Genomic DNA, 1,660 nt, shown 5'->3' on the forward strand with positions numbered 1-1,660 from the left:
GATTACTCGATTTCTCTGTTACTCTACTCTTCCCACCCCCCACCTGATGCACATAACGAGAGCCCTTAAACAACACAAAAGGACGCGCAACAAGAAGCGAAACCAAGTTTCCCCTTCTTTTTTTTGCTCATATTTTCATCATACTCTACTAGCTTAGAAGCTCGCAATGGCTGCTGAGAACATGGAACTCGTTGGCGTCGTCTTTTTTGATCCGGTGAGTTGAATGAAGGAGTCGGAGAGGCTGGAAGGGTTCTAGAAGCATCTAGAAGAGGGTTCTGAAGAAACCTAGAAGATACTGGTTTAGCTAGAGCGATGTCTAGGCACTTGGAGCATCCTCGAAAGGTCTAGACGGCTATAGGCATCTCATGGCAGCCAGAGGCTTCTCGAACAATGTGAAGGCCCGCAAGTATGCATCTAGGCTAGGGGAGCTTAGGTCATGGTTCTCTAGAAACATCTAGACCGTTTCAGGCGCTTTCAGATAGTTCCCGTCTTCAACCGTGGCTTTCCAACTACGGTACCTGAGATAAGCACAGCAGGGCCCTGGGGTCTCTATGGACTCCGACAACTCTTCCAGACAGCAAATTTCAGCCATTTCCATCTTTTTCAAGCTTTCAGATAGTTCCAAATGATGGAAGTGTCACGTAGGCATTCTGCATGATTCCATAACCATGTTTAGTACCAGACGCTTCTAGAACCGCTCAGATCCTTCAAGACCCTTACAGATGCTTCTAGATCTTTCTAGATCATTCGATACGATTTCAGATCTTCCCAGATCCTTCCAGAAGAGCTTCTAGAGACTTCTATATGCTTCTTGACCCTTCTAGATCCTTTTGGATCCTTCTAGACACTTCTAGCTTTTTTCTAGAGCGATCCAGATCATTCAGGAACCTCTAGAATCGTCTAGAGCCTTCCAGATGCTTCTAGATCCTTCCTAATCATTCTGGACCCTTCTAGATTCTTTCAGCTGTTTCTAGAGCATTCTGAATCCTTCTAGATCTTTCTAGATGCGTTTAGAAGCTTCCAGCTACATCTAGACCCTTCTAGATCGTCCTAAATGCTTCTAGATCCTTCCAGCTTTTCCCAGATCCTTCCAGATTCTCCTATGCTTCTAGATCATTCTAGATCCTTCTAGATTCTTTCAGCTGCTTCTAGATGCCGCCCAGATCCTTCTAGATCCATCAAGATGCTTCCAAACCATTCTGTCTCAAATTCTCTCTAGTTTGAAGCTCCAAAAACAACTCCTTCTTGCTCGTTAGCTCTGGTTCCCAAAAATCCCCCCCCCCCCCCCATCCGAATTCAATTTGTCATTCACTTCACTCACGAACCAACCAACCAAATTCAATTCATCTCTCTCTCTCTCTCTGTGTATGTCGTCGTCGTCGTCGTCGTCTTCTTCGTAATTCAATTTTCTCTTCTCTCCTTTTCTTCACTTTTTGCATCGCCTCCCCCCCTAGAAGCCAGAGAACACCGGCAAGCCGAGACAGTGTACAATCCATAGAGAGTGTTAGAGAACACGAGAAGCCTCCGGATGAGATAGCGTGCCAGAGAGAGAGAGAGAGACAGCAGGAAGACGATCATTTGACATCTTTCAAAAGAAACATCGCAGAGTGGTTGGGCGGGCGGCCGACGACGGACAAACGTTTGTGTGCCCCCCCCCCCC

General features: G+C 46.4%; 1 protein-coding gene across 1 annotated transcript in view; it reads right to left on the reverse strand.

Moving 5' to 3' along the window:
* Positions 1-1,574: 1,574 nt before the first annotated feature.
* Positions 1,575-1,660, reverse strand: part of CBG11745 — a gene marked incomplete at both ends in the record, with an annotated part of 19,304 nt that continues 19,218 nt past the window's right edge. The window contains one exon of the mRNA XM_045243449.1: positions 1,575-1,660. This exon is cut by the window's right edge and continues 177 nt beyond it. Within this exon, the coding sequence (XP_045094641.1) occupies positions 1,575-1,660 (86 nt within the window).

This window comes from Caenorhabditis briggsae, assembly GCF_000004555.2.
Source record: "Caenorhabditis briggsae complete genome, chrIII, whole genome shotgun sequence".
Lineage (NCBI taxonomy): Eukaryota > Metazoa > Nematoda > Chromadorea > Rhabditida > Rhabditidae > Caenorhabditis > Caenorhabditis briggsae.